Source organism: Purpureocillium lilacinum (genome assembly GCF_023168085.1).
Source record: "Purpureocillium lilacinum CBS 284.36 DNA, scaffold_6, whole genome shotgun sequence".
NCBI lineage: Eukaryota > Fungi > Ascomycota > Sordariomycetes > Hypocreales > Ophiocordycipitaceae > Purpureocillium > Purpureocillium lilacinum.
Window position 1 is genome coordinate 2,205,638 of NW_027072116.1, and position 23,420 is coordinate 2,229,057.

General features: G+C 59.3%; 10 protein-coding genes across 10 annotated transcripts; 4 read left to right on the top strand and 6 right to left on the bottom strand.

Moving 5' to 3' along the window:
- Window positions 1-666: 666 nt before the first annotated feature.
- Window positions 667-2,609, bottom strand: PLICBS_008566 (uncharacterized protein; the record flags this gene model as incomplete). The annotated part of the gene is made up of 4 exons (XM_018323903.2): window positions 667-755; window positions 874-2,153; window positions 2,220-2,436; window positions 2,525-2,609. The coding sequence occupies 4 exons, from the start codon at window positions 2,607-2,609 to the stop codon at window positions 667-669; spliced, it is 1,671 nt and encodes a 556-aa protein (XP_018177082.1).
- Window positions 2,610-4,009: 1,400 nt separating this feature from the next.
- PLICBS_008567 (uncharacterized protein) lies at window positions 4,010-5,179 on the top strand (the record flags this gene model as incomplete). The annotated part of the gene is made up of 5 exons (XM_018323902.1): window positions 4,010-4,327; window positions 4,386-4,554; window positions 4,614-4,700; window positions 4,826-4,918; window positions 5,022-5,179. 5 exons carry the CDS (start codon window positions 4,010-4,012, stop codon window positions 5,177-5,179), a joined length of 825 nt encoding a protein of 274 aa, XP_018177081.1.
- Window positions 5,180-5,215: 36 nt separating this feature from the next.
- On the bottom strand, window positions 5,216-7,490 carry PLICBS_008568 (E1 ubiquitin-activating protein uba2; the record flags this gene model as incomplete). Its single annotated transcript, XM_065601415.1, has 7 exons — window positions 5,216-5,634; window positions 5,694-5,955; window positions 6,005-6,585; window positions 6,641-6,702; window positions 6,754-7,115; window positions 7,170-7,340; window positions 7,428-7,490. The coding sequence occupies 7 exons, from the start codon at window positions 7,488-7,490 to the stop codon at window positions 5,216-5,218; spliced, it is 1,920 nt and encodes a 639-aa protein (XP_065457487.1).
- A 1,231-nt stretch (window positions 7,491-8,721) lies between these two features.
- PLICBS_008569 (uncharacterized protein) lies at window positions 8,722-9,985 on the top strand (the record flags this gene model as incomplete). The annotated part of the gene is made up of 4 exons (XM_018323900.2): window positions 8,722-9,133; window positions 9,188-9,342; window positions 9,397-9,757; window positions 9,813-9,985. The coding sequence occupies 4 exons, from the start codon at window positions 8,722-8,724 to the stop codon at window positions 9,983-9,985; spliced, it is 1,101 nt and encodes a 366-aa protein (XP_018177079.2).
- Window positions 9,986-10,165: 180 nt separating this feature from the next.
- Window positions 10,166-10,839, bottom strand: PLICBS_008570 (uncharacterized protein; the record flags this gene model as incomplete). The annotated part of the gene is made up of 2 exons (XM_018323899.2): window positions 10,166-10,336; window positions 10,396-10,839. The coding sequence occupies 2 exons, from the start codon at window positions 10,837-10,839 to the stop codon at window positions 10,166-10,168; spliced, it is 615 nt and encodes a 204-aa protein (XP_018177078.2).
- Window positions 10,840-11,793: 954 nt separating this feature from the next.
- On the bottom strand, window positions 11,794-12,933 carry PLICBS_008571 (superkiller; the record flags this gene model as incomplete). The annotated part of the gene is made up of 4 exons (XM_018323898.2): window positions 11,794-12,164; window positions 12,219-12,764; window positions 12,841-12,877; window positions 12,931-12,933. The coding sequence occupies 4 exons, from the start codon at window positions 12,931-12,933 to the stop codon at window positions 11,794-11,796; spliced, it is 957 nt and encodes a 318-aa protein (XP_018177077.2).
- Window positions 12,934-13,374: 441 nt separating this feature from the next.
- On the bottom strand, window positions 13,375-13,822 carry PLICBS_008572 (uncharacterized protein; the record flags this gene model as incomplete). Its single annotated transcript, XM_065601416.1, has 2 exons — window positions 13,375-13,424; window positions 13,489-13,822. 2 exons carry the CDS (start codon window positions 13,820-13,822, stop codon window positions 13,375-13,377), a joined length of 384 nt encoding a protein of 127 aa, XP_065457488.1.
- Window positions 13,823-14,632: 810 nt separating this feature from the next.
- Window positions 14,633-15,802, top strand: PLICBS_008573 (cell division control protein; the record flags this gene model as incomplete). The annotated part of the gene is made up of 3 exons (XM_018323896.2): window positions 14,633-14,744; window positions 14,849-15,411; window positions 15,467-15,802. The coding sequence occupies 3 exons, from the start codon at window positions 14,633-14,635 to the stop codon at window positions 15,800-15,802; spliced, it is 1,011 nt and encodes a 336-aa protein (XP_018177075.1).
- Window positions 15,803-16,527: 725 nt separating this feature from the next.
- On the bottom strand, window positions 16,528-17,315 carry PLICBS_008574 (uncharacterized protein; the record flags this gene model as incomplete). The annotated part of the gene is made up of 3 exons (XM_018323895.2): window positions 16,528-16,788; window positions 16,873-17,189; window positions 17,306-17,315. 3 exons carry the CDS (start codon window positions 17,313-17,315, stop codon window positions 16,528-16,530), a joined length of 588 nt encoding a protein of 195 aa, XP_018177074.1.
- A 2,024-nt stretch (window positions 17,316-19,339) lies between these two features.
- On the top strand, window positions 19,340-20,944 carry PLICBS_008575 (uncharacterized protein; the record flags this gene model as incomplete). The annotated part of the gene is made up of 3 exons (XM_018323893.2): window positions 19,340-19,345; window positions 19,452-19,751; window positions 19,802-20,944. The coding sequence occupies 3 exons, from the start codon at window positions 19,340-19,342 to the stop codon at window positions 20,942-20,944; spliced, it is 1,449 nt and encodes a 482-aa protein (XP_018177072.1).
- Window positions 20,945-23,420: the final 2,476 nt, after the last annotated feature.

Here is a 23,420-nt window from a genome sequence, read left to right on the forward strand (position 1 = left end):
CCGCATTTACCAGCGCACTCTCTCTCTCTGGCCTGTCTTGTTGTCTACCTACTGCACTTTGTGACATTTCGCCCGTCTGCCATGTTAACACTGGGCGATTGATTGATGCAGTCAGCACAACCAATGGCGGCGATGCAAGGTATCTACCACCAACCGTCGCAGAGACATAAAGGCAATGCAAGGCAGATGTGAGATGTAGTGGGCGCCCCGACGCCTTATCGTGCCCGCAGCCCCGTCACGTCCCGTCGCGTTCGCGCGGCCCCATCACGTCATTTCGCATGTGCAACTCGGTCAACGTCCCGCGAAACTCCCCACGGCACACCGCCCTCACTCCCGTCATCACGCGTTCGACAAAGGCCAACCAAACACCCAGGCAGATAAAGGAGGCAGGCAATGAGGTGGATTCCTTCCTCCCGCGCAGCAATTCGCCCAGAAATCACAATAATGATAAATAAAAAAAGAAAAGAGGTCATGTATATGTATGTACCGTTAAAAAAAAAGAGATAACGCATCTTGTACAAGTAACGTTGCCGACCCGCGCGCGTGCGTTATCACGGGGCTGTGTGTGCGCGCTCTGCCCTCTGCGATTTTTATATATGCATGCAATGTCGTCATCATCTCCTGATCCCGCGCCAACTCGCGGCGCGCGCCCGCCCGCTCGCTCACTCATCTCATTACCGCCTGCAGGTGGTTGGTCCCCAGGCCCACAAACTCAAACATGATGGGGATCAGGGCCGTCGCGAACCAAGCGATCCCTAGCGGGCGAATCCGCGGTCAGCGTTTTTCGTTTCTCCTCCGCGATTGATTCTCTGGTAGGTAGGTTTAAGGGGGGGAAGGGGGGGAAGAGGGAGGGGGGTGGATGACTGTACTCACCAGTGTAGACAACCAACTTCGTAACAACTTCCACGTCATATCTTACTCGCGGTCGGACCAGCCGTGAAAACATCTCCTTCTCCGCCAGCTCCTCGCCCTCCTTATCGAAGCCGCCGCCCGCGGCGCCGTTTTCCCCCACCGGCGTCATGACGACCTCCCCGTCTCCCATCATCTTCTCGTACTCATGCGCGGGGGGCTTCTGCGACCCGGACGCCTGCGCGACCCTGCCCGAGCTGTCCGCGTCCTTCGCCCCAGGGTCCACGGCGCTCGACAGGTCCATGTTGCTGGACTTGCTCTTGAGGCTGTGGTTGCTGCTGATGCTCTCGCGACGCCGCCTCTCGCGGTACGCCAGCGTCTCGTACGCATCTGCCGCGCTCTGCGGCCCGATGGAGACCGACCTGCCTCGCGTGGTAGGGTGGCGGATGCTCTCTACCATGCGCGGGAAGTCGGAGGCCTTGGGGAAGAGCGTGTCGAGCCGCGAGCCCGGAGGCACCGACTTGTATTCGCTGGCTGGAGTAAAGTATCGTCGCGGGAGGTTCCAGCCCACCTGCTCAAGGCCGCGGAACAGGTGAGGTAGCAGTTTCAGGAGGGCCGGTTTCATCGTCTCCCGCCATACGAAGATGACGAGGACGCCAAAGACGATTCTGGCCACATTCTTCCAGAGACCCAGAGCCGAGGTGTCGACCGTGCCGTTGCCGTAAGCATGGGTTTCCCACGGATCTCCGGGAATCTTGCCGTACGTCCACGTCCCGAACTCTAAGCCGATTAGCACGCCGGCAAAGGCAACGCTGTCGTCGAAGCATGGGCAATCGTCGGCGGGTTCAGGGTGGATGCGAACAAACACGATGATGACGAGCATGGCTATGAAAGGAGCCATCCAACCGCTCGAATGCATGTATTCGTCGAGTGGAGGCCCGTAGTAGTACTCGATCCAGCCGATGGCAGCCCCCATGGTCGATCCCACTATGACGTCCATGAAGCCATGCATGCCACAGTACAGGCGGCCAAAGACGATCGAAACGGCGTAGAAGTAGGACACGCCCTCGAGGAGCAGCTTCGTGTTCGGGGCAAACGTGTTTTCGGGGCTTCGCAGGAGGAGAAGCGCATAGACGGCGACGGACACGGCGTTTGCGCTGTGCGTCGAGGGGAAGCCGTACTCGAGCGCGGCCGAACCAGACATCGTAATGCGGTGCAACGGTGGCGAGAGCGGCCGTGGCAACGAGTAAAAGTCCTTGATGAAGCCCGTCCAGAAGACGCCGAGGGCGAGCATGTGGACGAGACTGAGAATGGCGGTCCAATGTCAGCGTCAGGGGGCCACGAACAAGTGTCGCATCGAGTCGACGTACCCTTTCCCAAAGGACGCATTGCCGCACCAAAAGAGCATGGGCAGGCCGATCATGAAGAAGGTATGCGTGCCGAGGTTGGCGGTGATGGCGAAGTAGCTGTCGAGCGCGGGCGTGCGCAGCTTGTCCTGCATCCAGGCGAGATACGGCGTCTCCCAGCGGATCAACGGCAGTGTCTTTTGGCGCACGGCATAGCGCCATCGCGGCAGCGCCCTCTTGTCTGTCGCGCGCAGCATCGAGTCAGCAGCGCCTCAATTGACCGCGAGTCTCGAGGGCCCAGCGCCTGCACCGGGCAACGGCCAACTTACAATGGTCAAGGCTCCTCAACCCCGCGTCTGGGACATCGTCGGGCTTGGGCGGGGCCTCGCGAGGCGGCTGCGCGCCGACGCTCATGGTCGGCTCGTGGAGTCGGTTGATGCGACAGCAGTTGCGCGGTGCTGCGGGAGGCGTCAATGGGTTGCGGTGGGAGTCTTGGAGGGTGAGGCCGCCGCCGACATGAGGGCCAGCGGGGGAAGCAGGGTGGAAGGAGTGGACGGGAGGCGACCCGGGACGGACTGGCGAGAGTTGGGAGGAGGATGCCGGACGAGGCATGCAAGGTGTGAAGCGCGAGGTCGTCTTGTGGTCCGGGGTGGGGAGAAATTTAGTGTGTCGCTCCAGGTACCGTCCAGTGCTGTGCTGAGCTGTACCTGCAACGAGGTGTAATTGGAAGCCGAGGCCGCCCGCCAAGACGCTCACGGGCCCCCCTCTAAAACGGCCCACGATGAGTGGCAGCGGCTGCCTATTGTCCCCTGAAAGTTTGCCGTCCATTGCCCGTCCCCCCATGCCCGGGCTATCACCTCACGTATACCCCCAGTGGCATACATGACCTACCATACGGATGGTAGCATTTCGCAGATCCAAGAAACCGTGTCTTGCAAGGTACGCGGGGCTGTACCCAGTACTCTACACTCCCGTCGCGTCGGGGCCAGGCCAGCCGCCGCTTGCGGGAGCATCGAAATCGCCGGCCCCGGCTGCAGATGCCCATCCTCCCCGCCCAGTGGCCCGTCGACTGCATCACCTGTCAATCAGGGGACTCGTTTTACAGCTGGGGCATATCCTGCAGGCGGGGAGGTCTCCACTGGCCGTCCCGCCGAGCAGCTCGGGGCGAGCAGCATTGACGGGCGCGACGCACGTGTGACGTCGCGGGCGGTGACGACCGAGTGCAATCTGCGACAGCTTCTCGTGGCTCGATGCCCCAGGGCCCCCCCGTGACACGGGAGCGAAACACGCGACATGGTGGCGATGCAGTGTCCTCGCACCTCGAACCCGGTCGCCGGCGTGTCGTGCACATTGACCCCTGCGTCTGGCTCACTATCGATGCCAGTGTCTTTGTGCAACGGGACGTTCCTCAAAAAGTACTTGTTTCCCCTTGGTACCTCCTCTTAAACCTACCAAGCTCCCAGAACAACACATTCTTGGCCCAAAGCCAAAATCACGTCTTTCGCCAAGGACAAAGGGGCAGTGCTGTACGGGATGGAGTTTATGCTCTCATCAGGCCCAAGTAACAACTGACAGCTGTTTTGCTGAAGTAGCACCGTCGTGCAACCGCCGTGCAAGCACTCTATGGCGAGCAAGCGCGAAGCCCTTGTGCCTGCCCCACCTGCCGCGACCTCCCCCAAGCTCTCTCAGTGACACGACGCGGCATGCTGAGATCCAAGGTTGCATCTCATCAGTGACAGGCGACCAACTCAGTCGCGAACCACCAGCTCTCCCTTCGCTGCCCGCCCTCCGTCGTCCAGTCCACCCCCAGCGCAATGACGACCCTGCGCCTCGCCGGCAAGCACTGCGCCGTCGTAGGCGCGACCGGCATCATCGGCGCCCAGATAGCCAAGGCCTTCGCCTCCCACGGCGCCGTCGTCTCCCTCCTCGGCCGCTCCGCCCTCCAGGCTCGCCCCAAGCTCGAAGCCGAGCTGGCCCCGTACTCACCTCCGTCGCCGGCCCCATCCTCGTCCCCGGATAACGCTCCCGCGCCATCGGACGTGCCGGCCGCGCACCGCTTCCTCCGCCTGGACGTCTCGGACCCGGCCGACATCAAGAGCGTCTTTGGCGGACGTGGCGCCGCTGGCTCCCAGGTAGATTGCTCCGTGACTGACGTGGGTGGGCTTTGCGGTAGCTGACTGCGTGCTCCAGCCAAGTAATGGCGAGGCTGTTGGGCCCGTCGATATTCTCGTCAACTGCGCGGGAATCTCGCAGACGACCCTGCTCAAGCGGACCCCTGACCCGGAGCTCGCTTCCATAGTCGACACGAACCTGCTTGCCCCCATGCTGGTTTGCAAGTATGCCAGGATAAGGCCGAATGGTGCGGATTTCACCCCCATCCGTCCAGCCCGGGTACTCGTCTGACAGGCAGGCATTTAGGATGCATCATCAACGTCTCGAGCCTCATGGCCACCAAGGGCGATCTCGGCGTCACAGCCTATGCGGCCTCCAAGGCTGGTCTTATTGGTGCGTACACTCTCGTCCATCAGAATCGTTCATCATTCCTACATGGCAACATGGCTACCCTTGTGCTCCCGCCTCCAATCCTATTTGTACATGTATATAGCAGCTCGCTCACGTGCGCCTTCTAGGACTCACGCGAGCCCTGTGTCGCGAAATGGCCGCCCGATCTATCCGCGTCAATGCCCTCCTACCAGGATGGGTCAAGAGCCCAATGTGGGATCGTGAGTACCCCCTCTAACAGTACCCATCGTTGCTCCTCGCCTGAATCCCTTTCGCACGAAAATACCCCCAAGACATGGCAAAGCTGATAGGTCTCCAAAACAGACCTAAAGCCGGATCTCAAGGAGGCATATCTTCGAGATACGCCCCTCAACCGTGTCGCGGATCCTGCCGAGGTTGCCGATGCGGCCATCTTTTTGGCCTCAAACGGCTTTGCAAACAACTGCGTTCTCAATCTCGACGGAGGTCTGAGCGCAGCCTGAGCGCCCCGAATTCCCATCGTAACCCAGAGCCAATTTTTAGTCGTCAATGACGATGGCGCCACCGGCATCCTCCACAAGGACGACATCGTCTGCCGACGAGTCACCGGTCTTAGCCTTTTTGCTAGGCTGGTTGTCGTCTCCGGGATGCGCTCTCTTGAGGCTCTTTTGCTCAACCTCAGCCACATCGTCGAGCGCATGCTTTCCGTTCTGAGCAGTGCCGTTGGCTTCTGCCGGGGGCAGCTGCTTGGCCTTTCGAGGGATGTCCGGACGATCTGTCAACAAGGATTTGACCGGCTTTTCGTCATAATCAGAGGCCCTGGGCTCTGTTAGTTCGACCATTGTCACACTCGGGCCGTTTATGAGGACATACTCTTCCTGGATATCGATGACAACGTTCACGAATGGTTCATCGTCGTCATCGTCCATGATGGTCAGGAAACTGGAGCCATTGACGCCTGTAATCCGTGAGCCCATGGACCTTACGTGGGGGTAATATAGGATGCTGTGGACTTACCGAGCTCAGAGAGCTTCTTTGGGAGGTTCTCCGTTTCATCGGCATCGTACAGAATGCCGACTTCATTGCTGACGACAAATTCCCTCTCACCGAAGCCGAGCCTATCCTTGACGATATCCTCAACCACATCGTTGAGTGTCGCACGCTTGAAGTCGACGGTAATTCCAGTGTTGAAAACACCACAAACCGGGCAGCTGGGGTTCGGATTCCGAGACTTGTCAGGGGCGAGCAGTCTCGCGGCGGCAAAAGGTGTCAGGAACACCTGCGACACGTCAGTTTGGAAGGCAGAAGTTCAGGGTTGGTAGACTCACCTCCTTCGAATGGCCATAGTCTCCTTTCAGGACCTTGAAAGACTCCAGGACGCAGAGTCCGGCCACGATGGCATTGGTAGTCGCAATGGCCGGGATGATGTTTCCTGCCATCTGCTTAATGTCGAACCGCGACTTGCGGTCGATGCCGAATATCGTTGAGCGAATATTAGCGCTCGAGGCGACGAAGTCGAGTGTGTCTTCGTCGTCTTTGTCAAAGGTGATTATGGGGTCCGCGGCCGCAGGTTCCTTGGCCTTCTTCAGCTGGAGCATCCGCTTGCTAAGCCGGTCCAGGCTATCTCTGAATACGACCAGGCTTTCCTCGAGCGACCACACCTTCTGGTCGTCTTTCAAGACATCGTCCTTTGCTGACAGCGCATCGCTTGCCTGGGACAGCAGCTTCTCGTATTTGAGCGGCTCGGGTCGGCGGCGCAACTTCCACATGTCCTCCACAGACCGGAGGCGCTCAACGTCTGCGTCAAAGACTTTGTCGAAGAGCATCTGCGGGAAGGCATCTGTCCCGACGGCCTCTCGAATCTTTTTGAGTTGCTCGGACTCCTTCTTGAGCTCTGCAATCTCCTCGGCTGTCGGTGGATTAGCATTCAAGCTTCCTCACTGTGCACGCAGCTTCCGACGTACCATTGTCCGCGTCAGCTGAATGGTCGAAAGCCGACTCGTCTTCACTAGCCCCGAATATTTCGCTACCAGTCTGATTAGCATTACAAGCATCATCGCAGAGGCAAAGCACTCACTTCAGGAGGTAACTCTTGCCCCAAACAATACAGTGAATGGGCTGGCTTGGCGTGCTCCGAATCGTGCAGACGGGAAATGTCTTTGGAGTCTCCTTGGGGCTGCAGTCATAACAGGCCGTGAGGCCCTTCTTGATCACCTGCACCTGACCATTGAAGCCAGTGGTACCGCTCTCGATCAAAGGCACGCCAGCCGCGAGGCACATTTTGTTCACATGTCGTCTCGCCTCGAGATTGTCGAGGGCGTTGAAGACTATCTTGAATCCTCGAAACCACGACACGGTGAACTCGGAGTCTTTTATGTTCGCGTGATGGGCGACAATCTGGGCGTTGGGATTGAACTTTTGTGCCGCTTCCTTGGCGACCTGAGGTACCCGTCAGCTGGTCCGAACTAAAGCTAAAGACGGAAGGCAACTCACCAGGGCTTTGGACTTCTTGATGTGCTCTTGACGGAAGAGGAATTGGCGGTTGAGGTTGGACAGGTCGATAGTGTCCAGATCCACGACATGTATTTCGCCAAAGCCGCTGAGGACCAGGTTCTTGAGCAGTTCGCAGCCGATGCCGCCGGCGCCGACCATGAGTACTCGAGCCTGTAGAGGGATTGGATGGTCAGTTCGATCCGACGATCAGCGAGAGCACACGCCGGCAGCGACGCGCTCTGGGGTTGGGGGACGCACCTGTTTCACCGACGAGTTCAGCGACACGCCGAGCGATTGGTGGTTGAATCTGTCGCGCGCCATGATCCTTGGCCGCTGCTGAAGAGACGGCTTCGGCGTATTGCTCGTGCTCGTGCTCGTGCTCTCGCTCGATGGGAGCTGGGGTTGTGGCGGCGGCTGTTGTTTCTCTTCGCGTGACTGTTGTTGCGGGAGGTCGGAAGAGGGAGCCGTGGTGGTGGGAGTGGGAGTGGTCTTGTCCGTGGCCGTGTTCGCAGTTGCTGGAGCAGCTGCTGCGCTGTTCCCAAGGTCGGCCGGGACAGCTGCGAGGGTCGGCGCGGGAACAGGCGCACTCGCACTCGCAGGCGCAGGCGCGGCCGATGCGGCTGCGGGAGCCGCAGCTGCAGGCTTTGTGCTCTCTGCTGCGTCCCCCGACTCCATCGCCTGTTATTGGTCGTCGAATTGGAGGGGAACGAGGGTGCGAGGGAGCCGCTGGGGGATCGGAGGGGGAGCGATGGACGGTGTTGGAGAGGTGAAGAGAACGGCTCTGAAGGCCGCTGAGCGAGTGCAGTGAAGGACGAAGGCTGCGGCTGATGCATCGCAAGCTCGCGACCAATTGCATGAGGTCAGCGGCTCAGGGATCCGGCATCCGAGGCGAGTGCAGCGGGCGGCCCGCATTTCATTGGCCGCCTCGCCATTGACTTCGATAGTGGGGCCTGTGCAGGCACTGGACGCGCGCCCTGGGCGGTTGTTTGCAGCGCCCGGTGCAGCAGCTCCCCAGGGTGGCCTGGGTGGTCATGCCACTGCCAGGTCCGCAGTCGCACAGGCAGGCCCCAGATAACATCCCACGCCGGGCAGTCAATGTAATGGCTCCATGGATGCCAAAGGCAGAGCGTTGAAACGCTGGAGGGTGTGTATACCAATGGGGCCTGCAGGAGCAATGCGTCAACCTCGCATTGTTGATAATTCTCCGAAACGAAACCCCTCTGCCTTGTCCCTTGTCTAAGGCCAGAAGTAGAAGTCCAGGTGCCTGCCGCCCCTAGGTACGGGGATCAGGGTCTCACAGCGCGTGCCAAAGGCCGCCTAAGCAGCAGCCAGTGAACTCCCGCAGTACCTCCACTGTCCCAATCGGCTCCCAAGTCCTCGGGAAGGCCCAACTGCCGACTCCATATTTACACCAATCTGGAGCAGCCACCCTGCAAGCTCCATGATCTGAAGGCGTAGATTGAAGAAGCTTGATCCAGTCCAAGGTCCGAGTGCCGCGCATTGCCATTTGTCTTGAGGCGCAGGCACCAAGGACAAGACAACCAACTGCAACATGTCGGACGACGAGGCGGACCCTGAGCTTCTGGCTCTCCTGCGCCAACACCTCCAAGGCAAGCCCGCCGTCGAGGACGAGCCCGAGACGGGCGTGCTCGAAGGCGCAGAATTCGTCTACGACCATGGCATCGACGTGGCCATCGACATGCGGGCCACCAAGAACGCCGCCGAGAGCATCTACAACCAGATGCAGGAGAAGAGCTTTTCGACGGCCTCTTGGTCAGAGCATGAGCTGCACCCCAAGGCCAAGGACGAGGCTACCGTCGCCTTCATCTTCACCATGGACCTGCTGAACTTTTCGTTCTGGTCCGAGCTGCCCGACGATGAGAGATTCGCCATTGAGTATCGCGGAAAGAGATGGACGGGGTACTGGAGCCTCGTTGCTGCGCTGCAAAGAGCGCTTGATGATGGTGAACCTTACCGTATTGGATGGATACGACTCGACTTCTAACATCGGAGTGCAGACATTCCGATCACCGACCCGCACTTTTGGCAGAGCGAGGACGAGTGCAACCTCGAGTCGCTGCGGCACATCTTTCGCTCTTGCACGGAGGAAGGGATGCCGCTGCTAGAAGAGCGCCTTGAATGCTTGAGAGAGAGCGGCCGGGTTCTTTACGAGGTATTTCATGTTCTCTGTTTGCTTCTCTGTGATAAGGATTCTGACGTCGGCCAGCGGTACGAATGCTCCGTCACCAACCTCATCGCCTCGGCAGACGGCTCCGCCGCACGCCTGGTCAATATCTTGGCCCGGGACTTCTCGTGCTTCCGGGACGAGCATTCCTTCCCGGGCCGAGAGAAACCCATAAGGCTGCTGAAGCGGGCCCAGATCTTGGTTGCGGACCTCTGGGCCTGCTTTCAAGGCGAATCCTACGGCACGTTCCGTGACATTGACAAGATCACCATGTTTGCCGACTACCGGGTGCCGCAAATACTAATCTCTCTCGGTGCGCTCTACTGCAGTCCGTCTGTGGCCACGGCCATCAAGGACAAGCAGCTGCTGAAGAGCGGCAGCAGCTGGGAAGTGCAATTGAGAGGTGAGTTGACGGTGCTCGAGTAACTGCCAGGTCGACTGCTAATTCGCTGCCGTAGCATGCAGTATATGGTGCGTGGAGCTGATCCGGAGAGAAATCCGGAGGCATCATCCCGACACCCATGTGAACGCAATTTTGATAGACTTCTTCTTGTACGACAAGATGAAGGAACTAGAAGCAGAGGGGAAAGAGGCGTTCCCTCATCACAGGACGAGAAGCATATGGTACTAGACGGACCAGAATCCCGATTTCATGGCCTCGCAGCGTCGGCGTGTACGGCCGAATAAAGTGTATTTCGCGTCACTTCGTACAAATCCCGCCGACTGTAGCAACGAAACAAACCCAACCAAAACGCCAGAGCTCAAACAGATCATGAAGCAAGCCAAAAGAGAGTCTGCACGTATAAAACGTTCATGCGCCGACCGCGATCGAGTTCAGAATGTGATCGATTTGCGCCGTCTCGACCCCCTTGGTGCCCTTGCGCTCCTCTTTCAGCAGCACGGCAAGCACCTCGATCGGAGGGTTGAGGCCCAGGCGCTCTGCCCTCTGCCACCGCTTCATACGGGCGATTCCCACACAAGGCTAGGTGCCACGCGGTCAGCGAACGGTGCGCCACACTGAATTGTAGATGAAATACTTACTCCGTATTGCGAGCTCACGTCAAAGTACCGCAGGACCTTCTCGCTGGTGTCGAGTCCCTCCTGATGTACCCGCGGCGACTTGCGCTGGCCCTCCACGCCCTTCCAGTACTTGTTGATCTGCGCATCGGTGATCTTCTCCGCCCGTATCTCGGCCTCGGACTTTTGCGGCTCATCTTGCTGCGCCGGCGCCTCGACCTCGGCCTCCGCTTCGTCCTGGTCGAGGGTTACGTCGGGGGCAATGTCCTCGACCTCTTCCTCGGCTGGCGAAGCCGCCCGTTCCGGCTCAGGGACCTTAGCGACAGCGGGAGCGGCGGCGACGACGTTCTTCTTTGCGTCCTTGGGCACGCTCTTCGTCACCCGGTTGGAGAAGCTGATGGTCGACTGGCCCTTTGCAGGGCCGGGGCGTGCGCGGGCGCCGCCTGTGGAGCGTCGGGTGGTCGGCATGGTGGGCGGGCGAGGAGTGTTGAATGGCGCGGGCGATGAATGATGCGCTATAAATTTATCTCTTCAGGTGAATGAATTGCTAAAGTGTATGTGTATGGAGTAGAGGACGTTGATTGTTCATCGAGGTTAACGGATTCCTGGGGCTGAAGGGCCGGTTGGGGCTCGCTGCGGCCTATGACGGAGGAAGCGACACAAGCCATTTGGCGGGGCAACGCGACATTGGAACGACATCACGTGATAACTTCTGCGCACATCCGCTCACTGAGCACCATGACAGACGTGCACAATACCTGAAGCATCTTGTCGAAGTGCCGAATCGTATAATGAATGTTCATCATGATTGAAAAGATTCAGGTCCTCTCTTATGCCTGGCACCTGCTTATCACGTGGCGCAGTCATATCAAGGCTAAGTGAATGGTCTTGCAAAATACCATGGCATGTCGCTGGTGGCGTGCTACCGATACAAGCAGAGAGCATTGCATTCAGAAAGTGCCCAGATGCCGATACGCGGATGTATTTTATGTCTTCTTTATTGGGATCTATATCTCAGCTGCTCTGCGCCTCAACTATCCGTTATGACCATCGTCGGATCGCAACGAAATGGGCGACATGTCTAAGCCGTAGGGGAACTACATGCATGGCTAGAGCTAGAGACCTAAAGCCATAGAGTTCACAGTCCTGTCATCCATTAGTGAGGCTTATCACGTGCGTAGGAAACACTCAGCAAACGCCGATTGGCATATGGGACACGATATACACTCCCACCGTAATTTGACTGACTTGGTGGCTGAGAATTGACAGGGTCGATGCGATGCTCAAGATATTACATTTCATGAGCAGCACGCAATAGCATAGTCGTTTCTATATATCATCTGGAACCGAGGCTTCGAGCTATTGCCTGCAGGTTCAATGGCAGCACGTTTTGCCCAAGGTACCGCAACACATCCGCCGCTCTCAACCTCCAGTCGCCTCCCTGTAGAAAGACAAGCTCCTGTGAGCGCCGGCTGTACAAAACATCTCGCTCTTCCCCGTCTTCGGCAGCCACCTCACGGCCCAGAGCGCCTTGTCCGTCTCGCTGTGCGTCGCGACGCAGGCGCTGCGCTCGATGGACCACACCTTGACCTTGCCGTCCATCGAGCCGGTGAGAAGAAACTCTCCCGTGTCGCTCCAGTCGAGCGAGGTGATCCACGACGAGTGGCCTGTCAGGTTGCCCACGTGCTCGCTGTGCTTCATGTCGTAGAGAGCGATGATGCCCGCGTCACCGGCCGCGGCGAGTCGCGTGCTGCCCGGCGAGAAGGCTACTGCTCGTACCGGCTTTGCTAGACCTAGACGATTATGTTGGCCTATAGTCTGAATACAGGATAAGAGGACCAACTCACCCGTAAGGGAGTACAGAATTCGCCCTGTATCGTTGTTGAAAATGTAGACGGCGCCGCTCTGATGACCGCTGGCGGTGTATTTCCCGTCTCTGCTGAGGTCGACGGACATGCCGAAGCTCCCCGAGCCGGCACTACCGGTCTCGTACTCCTGGATCTTGGACTTTTTCTCGTCGCGGATGTCCCAGACGTTTATCCGCCCATCGTTAGTCGTGGTGGCGAGGTAGCCGCCATCCTCGCTGAGGGCCAGCGCCCACACCTCGCCGGGCTTGGCCGACGACCCCGCGAGCTCACCGTCGCTGCGCCAGTCGCCCGTGTCCTGGTCCAGCGACCAGAGCTTGACCTCCCCGCCGAAGCCGGCGCTGGCGGCGACCTTGCCGTTCCTCGACGTGCAGACGTGGTGGCAGCCCAGCTTGTGGGCGTCGGAAAGCGACTGCCTCAGCGGGAACGCGGGGTCTGTGGTGTCATGCACGTGCAGCGTCGACGAGCCGCTCGCTGAGAGAACGGCTCTTGGTGTCGTCGCCAGGGAGAAGATGTCTGTGATGTGGGCTGCAGGCGATACGCTGGGTCAGCTTGAGAAGTCACGCTGCGGCTAGGGCCGCGGGGTAAAAATTCGGTGTCTGACCGTCGTCCACGGTATGCGTGGTCAGATACTGCTTAGACTTTGAATCCCCGTCAGCACTTTGAATATTTCCAAGTGTGCGGGAGCCGTTACCATCCTGGCTTGTCCGCAGCGTGCGGCGGGTGTTGGTGCTGTGGTGGTTGAGAAGGACAGAGCGTCACCCTTGGTGGGGTTTTCCAACGTCACGATCTTGGGTCGCGCGCGCAGACAGGACTACCTCACCGACAGACGACGTCGCAATCAGGAGCAGAATGCTGCAAGTCCAGACTACAGATTTTCTATGCAAATTATGCAAATCAGACGCAGGAGCAAGGGGTTGGACAGCTCTGGTGTTACACAAGGGAAGCTGTCATTCACGCAGGCAATTGCGGCGTCGTGGAATGGTACGTCTCAATTCGTCGACGCATCGTTCCTCCATCTATAATGATATACACAGCTCGACCGAGCCAAACGCCGACCGAATGCATGAGCTGACGCAGACATGATATACACAAATTTTGATACAACACTGAGGTCCCTGCCTCCACCTCCACATCCTTAGAACGGCTTGTCCGTCGGGTAGTCCTCGCGCCATATCCTCTTCATGTCTAGAATCACGTTAGCAATTGCAAAGCACATCGTTGTTCGCTTTGCGGCGCGATTACGCCGTACCTTCAAGACATCTTTGGCATAGCCGGTGCGTCCTCTTGGTCTCTCCGCAGCCGGGGCACTTGCACAGGTTGTTGACGTCCTTGAGCGCCTTGCCCGCCATTTGCCTGTGTCGCTTCCGGGAATGAGACACCTTGTTCTTCGGCACTGCGCGCAGCACTGACTCCCAGATGTCGTCCAGAGTGGGCAGGTTGAGGCTGACGCCGGGGATGGCGATGGCGAGGGACGGGAGGAAGCTCGGGCTGACGACCCGGCTGTAGAGTGTCGCCCAGCGCGAGGTCGCGAGGACACTGGGAGAGGACAGTCGAGAGACGACTGAAGTTGCTATTGCGGCCATCGTGGACAGTGCTCCTCTCGAAGCTTGTTCCTCAACCTCGGTGCGATTCAAGGTCGTCCCGGACGGGATTCGATCGGTCGCGCGACTGGTGGTATCGTGTCTGGGTTCGGCACCGCGGGCGGCTCAATCGGTTCGGAATAACGCAGCGGCTCACGGGTGACCGTAGCGGCGGCCTTCTTCGCGCAATGGCGTGCGATGCGGTGTCGAGAGGCGTCGTTTCGTTTTTTTGATGCCGTTGAGACAACGGCAAATTCGCGTGACGGACCATCATCCAAAAGTCTGTCCGCGAGCTTCCCATGCCGGCCAATCACGGGCGCACAACGCACGGACTGTGGGTTGGCCAATGGCCAGCTCCAAAAGCAAGTGCCCAAGGCCCGCCCCTTCCCCCCTTTCTCGGTCCCTGCACTCCCCTGCACCTGCCTCTGGCGAGCGAAATTATGGCTGGCAATTGGCAGGGGCGGGGCGGCGCTGGCCAACTCAACTCGGCTTGTGCCCCAGGCCCAGGTCCCCAAGCCAAAAAGTCACCCCTTCTTTGGCCCGACCTGTCCTGACCTGCTTGTTCATCGGCGCCGCGCTCCCCAGAACCTCAACTCTCGTTTGCCATCCCCAGCTCAACCACGCCCGTTGCGTCTGCGTCCCTTTGCGTGTCGTCGCGTGCGAGCCCCGTCCCTCATCCTGCAGGCCTAGCTCAGCTTCCCTTTCTTGGAATCGGGCAGAGATACGGCATCTCAGCTTCATCAATCCGCAGCCCCTTTCGTGGTCCCCTTTAGCCGGACCGCCCCCCATCGTCCGACAGTCAAGATGGCCACCATGCCTGCGAGCACCATCGTCCCCAAGAGCCACGTCGGTTTCGACAGCATCACGTCTCAGATCGAGAAGAAGCTGTTGAAGCGGGGTTTCCAGTTCAATGTCATCTGCGTTGGTATGTTCGGCGACCCCTCCGGCGACTCAAATGGACGACGTGCTCCGCCCACCCCCCGCCGGCTCTTGCACGAGCTGCGTTCACTGACATTCTGTCTCCTGCAGGCCAGACCGGTCTGGGCAAGTCGACCCTGATCAACACCATCTTCGCTTCGCACCTCATCGACTCCAAGGGTCGCCTGCAGCCCGAGGAGCCCATCCGCTCCACCACCGAGATCCAGGCCGTGTCCCACATCATCGAGGAGAATGGCGTCCGGCTGAGGCTCAACATTGTCGACACCCCCGGCTATGGCGACCTTGTCAACAACGACCGATGCTGGGACCCCATTGTCAAGTACATCAAGGACCAGCACTCTGCGTACCTGCGAAAGGAGCTCACTGCTCAGCGCGAGCGCTACATCCAGGACACTCGCATCCACTGCTGCCTGTTCTTCATCCAGCCTTCCGGCCACTCCCTGAAGCCTATTGACATTGTTGTCCTGAAGAAGCTCTCGGACGTTGTCAATGTCGTGCCTGTCATCGCCAAGGCCGATACCCTCACTGTCGAGGAGCGCCGCGACTTCAAGGAGCGCATCAAGGAGGAGTTTGCCTTCCACAACCTCAAGATGTTCCCGTATGACAACGAGGAGTTTGACGACGAGGAGCGCGCTCTGAATGGCCAGATCAAGGTATGGAATAGCCCTGTTCTGCTGACTGCCTTATTTGAGTCTAACCCCCAAGCAGAGCCTCGTGCCCTTCGCCGTTGTTGGGTCGGAGAAGTCCATCATTGTCGACGGCAAGCAGGTCCGCGGCCGCCAGAACCGATGGGGCGTCATCAACGTCGAGGACGAGAACCACTGCGAATTCGTCTACCTGCGCAACTTCCTGCTGCGAACCCACCTCCAGGATCTCATCGAAACGACCTCTCAGACTCACTACGAGACCTTCCGTGCCAAGCAGCTGCTGGCCCTGAAGGAGAGCAGCGCACACGGCGGTGGTGCTAGCAGCCGACCCATCAGCCCTGCCGCTGACCGGGAGCTGAGCCGCAACTCGCAACGAATGGCCATGAACGGGTACTAGGCAGATCTTTGATAATGGTGCTTGTTCTTGCGAGGGAGCAACGGCGTGGCTGGACCGCTAGGAAGGGGGTGCATCAGACCGTTTCCCTAACGAAGTCGACATCCGTCACGGATCATGCGGAGCAGACGGCAGTAATATACCAGGTCTGGGAAGGGAGACCATTCTTTGCGTGGCGATCCGACTCATGACTGATCCCAAAAGCCTTTTGTTCGTCGAGCCATGGTGGAGGGGGCACCGGAGCGGGCCATGCGCAGTCGAGGCGACGAGGCTGACTGACTGGCGGCAAGGAGAGCATGGCCAGTGTGTTGAGCGGATTTGTTTGAGCCGGATTCAGAGGCTTTCTGGGGTCTGCCGCATTACAGTGGTTGGCTGTATGTTGTTTGCACGCGATTCAATTTGTCTTTACTAGCCCACACAGCCTCCGAGCTCTTCTTTACCATTTCCCCCTATCTTATAATCAGGCCTCTTGCCTCGTACTGTAATACGACTGGAGTCGGTTTGTTACGTCGTGAAAGGTGACTGCGTGTAGGGCACGAGATGTAGGGGGGAGACCACTTTCACGTGTGCGGCTCGTCATGAGTATCGTATGTGCGCAGTCTACTCCGTGTGCGGCTGAACCGGTGCGGAAGAACGCCGCGGTGTACGCTCAAATGTTCATTGTGGAAATGCCGCCATATGCGAGCCCACGTCACCGTCTATCTAGTTGGTCGTATATCATGATTCATTCATGCGTCGAGGGGCTTGTAGACAAAGTCCTCAAACTCCTTGTAAGCCTTCTCGAGATCGTCGTTGACGATGATGAGGTCGTGGACGCCGGGCGTCTTGGAGTACTCGAGCTCGTTCTTGGCCTGGGCCAGGCGCTTCTGGATGCTCTCCTCCTTTTCAGTTCCGCGGCCGCGGAGGCGCGACTCGAGGGTCTCGAAAGACGGCGGCGAGATGAAGACGTAGCGGGCCGGGAAGTCGGACTGCTTGATTTGTTTCACGCCCTGAGCACAGCGCGCCGTCAGCATTCGCGGCACACGCAGCACGGGTCAATGGGCCCAATGGGGGAGCAGAGAGCGAGAGCGCACCTCCATCTCAATGTCGAGCAAGACGACCTTGCCCTTCTTGGTCTGCTCCTCAATGGTCATCTTGCTGGTGCCGTAGCGGTTGCCGCCAAACTTTGCGTGCTCGACGAAGCCGTCGCGGCCGATGAGGTCCTCGAAGTGGTCCATGGGGACGAAGTGATAGTGGACGCCATCCTGCTCGCCGTCGCGGGGGGAGCGCGTGGTGTGCGAGACGGACAGGGTGAAGGTCTCGGGGTGGCGCTGGAAGAGCAGGTTGTAGAGGGTTCCCTTGCCGACGCCCGAGGGGCCTGAGACGACAATGGGGCGGTTATCGGGGGGAACTGGAGCAGCGGCAAACCGCGGGTCAGCGTGTTTCGTTTCCCCTCTCTCATATCTCGCACGTCTTGAACTATGCCGGTGCGCATTCAGGAGGATGGGGCAGTGGGGGAGAACGCACGGGTGGCCATTCTACGAAGGAAGCGAGAGGTCGGAGACCGGGCGAATGGCGCGACGGAGTGGGAGAGTCGAGGAATGGCGGCCGAGAGGCGTGGGAGCATGGACGACGGGGCGATGTCGATCGAGGTGTTGAGAAGACGAGACGAAAGAAACACTTTTGGGGGTTCTGCCGCCGTCAGGAGGGGCATGCACCTCAGTTGGTCGCAGGCGCTTGGAGGTGGGCGCCACAGCGACCGTGACCAGCGAGTGGCGGCAAGATTGAAACCGGCCGGCGGTGGAGGGGCCCGTTTGGTGGCGCGGGTGTGCCCGTGGGCAGGTGACCGTGCAGCCCTGCCCCTGGCCCAATGCGCGAGCATTCGTTCAAGCACGGCGCACTTGACCGACTAGGTAGCCGGCGTCGTCCATTAATTTCCCCGGCACGCAGGTTACGAGCACACAAAAGAGGGATCAATTTATCAAGCGAAATGTGAAGCGCTTGTGCGCGCCGTCTTTTGTTTCTCTACGCGACAAAGCGGTCGGGCTCGTTTCGGGCTCACCGCAGAGGCGAGGGCATCGCGGAGGCAGTAAGGTGCGTAACATGGGGCGCAAAACGTGGCGGCCGCCTGCTCTCCGTCTCAAGGTTTCGGGTCAAGGGGGGGAACGAAGCGGGTTGTGTGTTTCGCGAACCATTCACGTCATTGCATCAACACAAGGACTTGGAATGCGGGACCCAAGGTTTGAACAGGACAGCTCGACGAGCGGGCATGGAAGGGACCGGGGCTGAAGCGCAATGCATGACCTGCGAGGACCGTGGGTCCTCCTTGGCATATTGAAGCCCGTCGCATGTTCCTCGCTGCTGCCCACGGACGGAGGGGTGTTGTTGCAGCGTAATAACCGGTTTGGCAGCTGATACGAGACCTTGGAACCAAGCTCTGGGACAATGAGCGCGAGCACGAGCATGAGCATGAGCATTGATGATGAGCGCAAATGTCTCACATTCGGGCAAGAATGAGGGGCCCAGCCATCCAGCCCGCTCGCCTGTCAGTTCATCCCCATCGCTCTGCGTCTATTCGTCTACTTGTACGAAAGAGACGAAGTTGCGGGAGGAGAAGCATCGTGGTGATACGAGAATTATTAGCGCCGTCCTCTGCGTCTCGCCCGAGGTCAGGCACCGTCGCGCCGGCCGAGGAGACGCTGGCATGGTGGCTTGACTGGATGGCATGGCTCGCTGCTGGAGCTGGTGCTGCTCGCGAGAGTGAGCGGTTCCTGACGCTAGGGCTGCGGGAGAGTCGGCCAAATTGTCTGGATAGGCAATGGTTCCAGGGCGGACCAGGGGCCGCAGAGTGGTCTGGGTGGTCTGGCCGCCAGCCCCAGCTTTCCTACTTGAGAGAGTGGGCTGCAAGATTGACAGGGGCCGTCAAGGATGGCGTGGGTGGGTGGCCTGTGGATTGGGGGACCTGCAGGGCCTGCCAAGAGGCGCGCTGGAATCCCCGGCCCACGTTTCGCAGGGACCGAAACGGCCCCAGCGAGAGTGAGTGAGTGAATGATGGAGCGAGCGAGCAGGCGAGTGAGTGAAGAGGGAGTGACGGTCTGTGTGCATGGGCCCGAATTTGGCGCCATCGTCACCTGCCTCTGGTCCTCTGTCCGTTACAGTGGTTAGGTAGTTATTCAACACCGGGGTCGCCCACTCCCGTCCTCGACCGTCCACCGCGCTTGCTCTCCTCCTCCTCTTCCCGCGCGCCGTGCTGTTTCCACAACCGCGAAGCCAACTTCGTGCGCTCCTTCCTCAAGGATATTCGCTTCCTGTCGCTCCTTCAGACATCCGACTGGCGCTCTCACACTCACTCACTCTGTCTCTCGCTGTGCGCCGCGCCCCTTGGCCTGCTACAACCTTTCTCCCCGTAATCCACACAGCGACAAGTCGCTTCTCAGCGCGCGAATCGCGACTCCTCGACGCCCTTGCTCGATCGCCCTGCCCGCTTCGTAACCGAGGGCCCTGCATCGCGACGCGAACCCGTCTTTTTTTGTCGATCCCGGGCTGCTTGTTCCGTCAGCCATGCTTGTAGGTGATCCCCCAGGTTGGGGGCCGTTCCTCCCCGCCGGTGCGCCGCCGCCAAGGGCTGTGTTACACTATCTCGACATTTACTGATCGGCCGCCCCCTCGCCAGTTCAAATCGCTCCTCGTGGCGCTCGCCGCCACGTTGGTCACCGCCGTCCCCTCGCTCGAGGTCAAGGGCACCGACTTCGTCAACCCTGACACGGGCAAGAAGTTCCAGATCGTTGGTATTGCCTACCAGCCTGGCGGCAGCGCGGGCTACGACCCAACGACCGGCAAGGATCCTCTCAGCCATGCCGACACCTGCTTGCGCGACGCTGCTCTGATGCAGGTCATTGGTGTCAACACTATTCGTGTCTACAACCTGGACCCCTACATCAACCACGACGAGTGCGCCAGCATCTTCAATGCTGTAAGTGACGAATCGAGGAACCCCTCTCAATCTGGCTGACTTGCGTGCAGGCCGGCATCTACATGATCATCGACGTCAACTCTCCCCTCGTTGGCGAGGCTATCACCTCGTTTGAGCCGTGGACCAGCTACTACGCCGCCTACCTGAACCACACCTTTGCCGTCGTCGAGGCCTTCTCCAACTACCCCAACACGCTCCTCTACTTCTCGGGCAACGAGGTCATCAATGACCTTCCCTCGGCCAAGGAGGTGCCCCCGTATCTCCGCGCCATCACCCGTGACATCAAGAACTACATCAAGAAGAACATCAAGCGCGCCATCCCCGTCGGCTACTCGGCCGCCGACGTCCGCGAGGTTCTTTGGGACACCTGGAACTACATGCAGTGCTCTGAGAAGGGCGAGAAGGATGACATGAGCCGTGCCGACATCTTCGCCCTCAACTCGTACAGCTGGTGCGGCATCAAGGCCACCTACGAAAGCTCCTCCTTCAAGGAGTTGACCGACAAGTTCAAGGACACGTCCGTGCCCGTCTTCTTCAGCGAGTACGGCTGCAACACGCCGCAGCCTCGATACTGGAACGAGACGCTGGCTATTTACGGAGACAAGATGACCCCCGTCTTCTCCGGCGGCGTCGTCTACCAGTGGACTGAGGAGGAGAACAACTACGGCCTCGTTGAGATCAAGGACAACACTCTCACCATCATGGATGACTACAACCGTCTCAAGGCTCGGTGGGCCGGCATCGACTGGAAGACTGTCCAGGCGCAGAGCTCCAGCAACAAGAAGGTGTCGCCGCCCGAATGCGAGAGCAACCTTATCATGGAGAAGGGCTTCAAAAGCAACTTCACCCTCCCAGAGCTTCCCCCCGGCGCCCAGAAGCTCATTGACAACGGCGTCACGCCCAAGCCCAGCGGCAAGATTGTCAAGATTTCGGACTACAACGTCAAGCTGACAGTCAAGGACAAGGGCGGCAAGACTCTGTCGGGCCTCAAGGTTGTTCCCCTCAAGGATGATGAGTTCAATTGGGCTGGCAAGAACAAGGCCGAGACTGGCAGCGCCAGCGGCTCCGACAACAGCACCAGCGACAGTGGCAAGAGCGGCAAGAGCGACGACAAGAAGGACGCTGCCGACCTGACTCGGCCGATGATGTGGGCCGTCGCGCTGCCCCTGGCTGTCATGATGATGTTTGCTTGAGCTTGGCTTGACTTGACGTAATGGTGGCTGTTGTTGTATGGGATGATGGGGCATGCTTCTTGTAGATGTGTTGCTCTAGTGCCGTAGATATCGCATTTAAGACCTCGAGCTTTGCGCTGCTTTCACCCACCCCCCGCGTTGCCGGCACTCGCCTGTCGACCAAGAACCGTGGCCAAATAAATCGATCTCGCAAAACGTCAAGACTGCCCGTCTAAGTGAGCGCCTCATAGTGCCCCACAATATGAATATCAAATGTTCCGTCAGCTGAAGCGTCAACTTCAACACATGCTTGCGCTTTACTTGGGCCCCCCTCCCGCAACAGCGGCCCCCTTCCTAGACCCCTTGGTCTCTTCGGCACGCGATTTGCTCGCCCGGTGTTTTTCTGCGCCGCCACTCGAGTCCTTGGCTGTACTCGTCTCAGCACAGTGCCTCTTTTGGCCACTCCGTTTGCTAGCCTGGGAGGGAACCTTGCTGTCAGGCTTCCGTTCAAACGCGCGGGACGTACCAGCGGCAGTTTCTTGATGGGCCCGGCGCGGGACCGAAGCAGAGGACGAGCTCCAAGTATTGTGGCGAGATGAGGAAGTATAGGAGGAGGAGTAGGAGGAAGAGGAGCGCGGGCAGGATGGGTTCGAGGCGCAGGGGATGCAGTAGTCGTGCACGCCGAGGTCCGGGGCGCGGCAGCAGCTGGGGCAGCAGCCGCCCGAGTCGGCGACTAAGTCGTAGTCGCCGGCGTTGCTGTAGTTGGCCATGCGCACGGAGATACTCTCGCACTGATCGGAGAGAGTGTGTTGGCACTCGGGCGCTTGGACGGCGGTGTCAAGAGGGTTGGACTTGTAAGTCGGCGGGTGGACTGGCTGGGTCTCGCCGCTGGAGATTAACGTCCCCAGAAGGGTATGCTCGATGCAGACTCTGTAAGCTGTTGAGAGATGAAAGTGTCCTGAGCTGCTGTGGTGAATGCAGGTGGTGGCAGTCGGCGCCTTGTCTGTCGAGTTTGGAGGTCGGCTGCCTGGACTCGACATCATATATACCCGTATATACACATGTACACTGCCCGGCAGAGTCGGACCCTTGCCTCCTTTTATGTCCGAGAGCTGCACAACAACACGAAGGAAATCGCTGTCCAAAGATGGAAGGGGGCACAAGAGACCGCCGCGGTACAACACACTCTGGTCCGGGTTCGCATCGGCCTGCTCAGCCGGGACGAAAACGAGGGAACCCAGTCCACTTCTTACCTTAGGCCGTGATGAGAGCGCCGCGGAGCAACAACAGTGACGACAGTGACGACGACAAACAGAACACAAAACGCGAAGAGTGGGACGATGGAATGGTGCCTTCCCTCTGTATGTCCTTGCCGTCAGGCCGGTCTCACGTCGCCTCAAGGAAGCCCTGCCCACTGTGGCCTGACGCCTCGAGACGCTGCAGAAAGGGCGAAGGCGAAAAGGAAGGAGCAGGGTGTTGGAATAGGGATAATGTCCGCCCCGCGATAGGTTGTGAAACGGACAGAAACCCAAGGTGGCACCCGGAGGGCAGTGATATTGAGTCGTGGACGCCCAATCCCGCCCGTCCCGGCTTGCCCTGTCCCCGGTAGTTGGGTCGCGGCTCTTGCTCAGGGGCGTTGGCTGGCACGATGGAAGCCGCGAAGTGAGGCGAGACCGCCTCAAAGACGAGTGATGAGGTGGGCGGACGACAAGTTGCTAGACCTAGGTGAGGTATTGTAGGTCTCTGGCTGCCGGTGGTCTTGTTCTCGATCAGCCTGCAGCAGAGGAAGAAGCGGCAGCACGGCCAGGGGAGCAATCGAGGCACCGGATCGCCTTCTTCGGTACGGTATCGTACCTGCGCCCATTGGTAACACCTTGCCCTGCCTTGGGCATGCCGCTTAATATTACCTGCCTCACATTGCCTTACATATGCGTTCCGCAGCTTCGGTAAGATCGGGAGGTAGGGTACCTTTTATGGGGGCCGCCAGGGGGGCCCACCTTTGCGCTGGCAACGCAGTCGGGGACTCGCGAGAGCAAACCTGCAGCAAAGAGAAAATGATACGGCGGTTGCCTCGCGTTGCCTTTTGATCTGCTGCCTTGTGCTGTGTTGCCTTGCCGTGTCTCGTCGGTGGCCTCACCCAGCGGCCAAGGACGCGAGAACAGGCTCCTGGGGGAGGGAATCAGGCACGACGCAGGCAACAGGCGGCGGCCTCGCGTCAGTCGACAGACCCGACACGAACAACACATGATGGGCGCCTGGTCAAGACCCCGACGACGACGAATGGGTGACGCGGGACTGGCCGTTAGCGGTTTGAGGAGCTTAGCAAAGGATGCGTCGTATGGGTGGATGGATGGAACCCCAGTTTGCGCATCCCGAGTTGGGGCATGGCCGAGGAGGTTCCGTATTGGGGAGGTCCTGCCGTGGCATGAGCCGTGAGCCACGAGGCATGAGCCAGGAGCCAGGAGGGCAGGCACCTCTGCCTAGCCAGGCAAGAAGC